Source organism: Gadus chalcogrammus, chromosome 1, assembly GCF_026213295.1.
Source record: "Gadus chalcogrammus isolate NIFS_2021 chromosome 1, NIFS_Gcha_1.0, whole genome shotgun sequence".
In the NCBI taxonomy this organism is placed as follows: domain Eukaryota; kingdom Metazoa; phylum Chordata; class Actinopteri; order Gadiformes; family Gadidae; genus Gadus; species Gadus chalcogrammus.
In genome coordinates, this window is record NC_079412.1 from 16,584,356 (window position 1) to 16,586,855 (window position 2,500).

At 43.3% G+C, this 2,500-nt stretch overlaps 1 protein-coding gene across 1 annotated transcript in view; it reads left to right on the plus strand.

Moving 5' to 3' along the window:
• Positions 1-2,500, plus strand: part of plxnd1 (plexin D1) — a 47,671-nt gene that overhangs the window by 26,340 nt on the left and 18,831 nt on the right. The window contains exons 10-11 of the mRNA XM_056592870.1: positions 123-212; positions 832-925. Coding sequence (XP_056448845.1) covers positions 123-212; positions 832-925 — 184 coding nt within the window. The remainder of the gene's footprint in view (positions 1-122; positions 213-831; positions 926-2,500) is intronic.

A 2,500-nucleotide genomic window follows, 5' to 3' on the forward strand; every position in this document is an offset into this window, starting at 1 on the left:
GTATGTTTCCCATTCGATAAAATGGTTGACACAGGATTTGGTTCAATCGAGTATTTTTCAGATTTGAATAATAAAAAATAATAAAAAGTATTTGGCTCATTTGAGTGTTTTTCTCATCCTAGGGGGACAGGCTGGAGTGTGACTTTGGCACAAATCAGAGATATGAGGCAACATGGCTGAACAGCTCCACTGTGAAGTGCACTGGAGTGACAGTAAGTTCAGCCAATGTCATTCAAAAAGCCAACTCCTCCTTCCTGTGACCTTTTAAGGTCTCAGTAGCGCCCAGGCGAGGGTACGGCTGCTGTATCATCGTCAATTTAATAATACCTATAATCTCCTATAACCGCTCTCTCACTCTCTCACGTACGATAACTGCACACGTAGCTCCTTGGGGTTGAAGATATGCATATATATTTGAAAAAGGGTAATAAGGCAGCGTCTTGTCTTTGTTTTGATCATATTTAAATTAGTTTGACCTTGCTAGATTGAAAGCACACAGAGAAGTGTGTACTTTGTGCTGTCCATGCAGCCTTGACGATATTCTGCCTTAATATCTCGCTGATTGTGTCAGCAAGATAGAAGTAAAGCAGATGCTGTTTAAAACAGCATTTCCTTGCTTCGTTTAACGACGCCGTCTCTGCCAATTCTCCAACGTCCGTGTCACAAGATTTGTGATCTCAATTTAACTTCCTGGTTGGATAAAGGTTAACGAGAAAAGGAAATGTGATGATGTTGTCCTGTGAACACTGTAGAAGCCGCTTGAAGCAATTACAAATTATTTCCCATGACACTTGACACTCACGGCGGTGCCGTTACGTGCGTCCCTTATAGCTGGTCACCTCGCAGAGGAGCCACGTGTTCCAGCTCAACCTGCGGAGGGCAGAACACGAGGACAAGTACATGGACAGCCCCACACCTGTGACGGGTAAGCAACGCGCCACTTGACAAACACACACACTCCCACGTTGAAAGAAATGATTAGCAACAAACAAAGTGAAAAAAAAAAGAATTAATCTTCCGCAATGCGTTGAATTATTAACTCGCTTTTATCTCTTCGTTCGCATGCAATCAGACAAAAGTAATCACGCCTCATTACGACATTGTTAGATTGGGGTGAACATAGAGGGAATTATCTGGAATCACCTATGGAGGGAAAAAAAGAGAAAGAAAAGATAGCCTTTGTTACCTGCTCGCTGTCTATTATTAGTAGCGCATAACAACACATAATTTCAACACTTATTATTTACTATAGTGTTATATTATCCCAGTTTCTAATTACACCACAATTACGAAACCTTTCCTACTGTAATTTAAAGTGTGACCAAATTCTTTATTTACTTTGCAAACTCTGCGCGTAGCTGTTGTTTTGTGAACAAGCATCAGTTTTAAAAACATGTTATCTTGAATGGATGAATTAGGTCTGGCCGGCTTTATAAGTAATGGGGGGTTCTGTCCTATGGGATTAGAGCAGACGTAGTCCCTACCTATGGTGGCTGCGGAGCCATCGCTCATACAGCATGTGGTGACCATGTGAGCAACACTCTGCAGCTGCAGCCCGCCGCCGTTATAGTTCATGACGGATGCTCTGTGGCATGCCGAGTCATCACAATTTGTTATCTCACTTGCATGCACACACACCTACACACACACACACGCACACACACACAATAGAAGATCACAGGTAAATATTCACACACCTCACGCACATACGCACTCACTCACACACTCATGCACGGACACACAAACTCACACACACACACACACACACACACACACACACACACAATGCAAGAAAACACATACATGCTCACACACATGCTCACAACCCAAGATTACACGTGCATATTCACAAACAAACACACACAATCTAGGGTACACACACACACATCCGAGACTACACATACATACACAGACACACACACACAAACACACACACACACACAGTGATTGCGATACACTCAGGGCTTTTGAAGGTGCTGTAGAGCGCGAACATTATCATCTATTTCTCCATGCTTCTCCAACCTTCTTCTCTCAGCGGCTTGATTTGTTGCTGTGTTCCCCTGTGGTGCTGATTCCTTCCCTACACACACTAGGCCTGCTCCTTAAACGCTCAGCTAATACTGTTTGTAGAGCCAATCTCATCGCTTTCATTATCTTCATTACCATCAATTAAATGTTCATAGTGAGGCTTGTTATGTGGGGCTCATTATTTGTTTGTGTGTGTGTGTGTGTTTGTGTGTTTGTGTGTTTCAGTGTTTGTGTGTATAATTTATGGGCAGTTCATCAACCGCCGCCCTCGGGCATGACTTCAAGTGGACGTGAATCATTTTAGGATTAGTTCAGACCGGCGTTTTGACAGTGATTTAGAAATAGGTCAGCCTCATGACTGATTACCAGTAAGTCAAGAAACCACAGGCCGAAAGAAAACACGTTCACAGCAGCAGTGTGGTCAGTCGGTCAGCGGGGAGAGAGCAGGGAGGTCGTCTTCAATTGTGTTTTT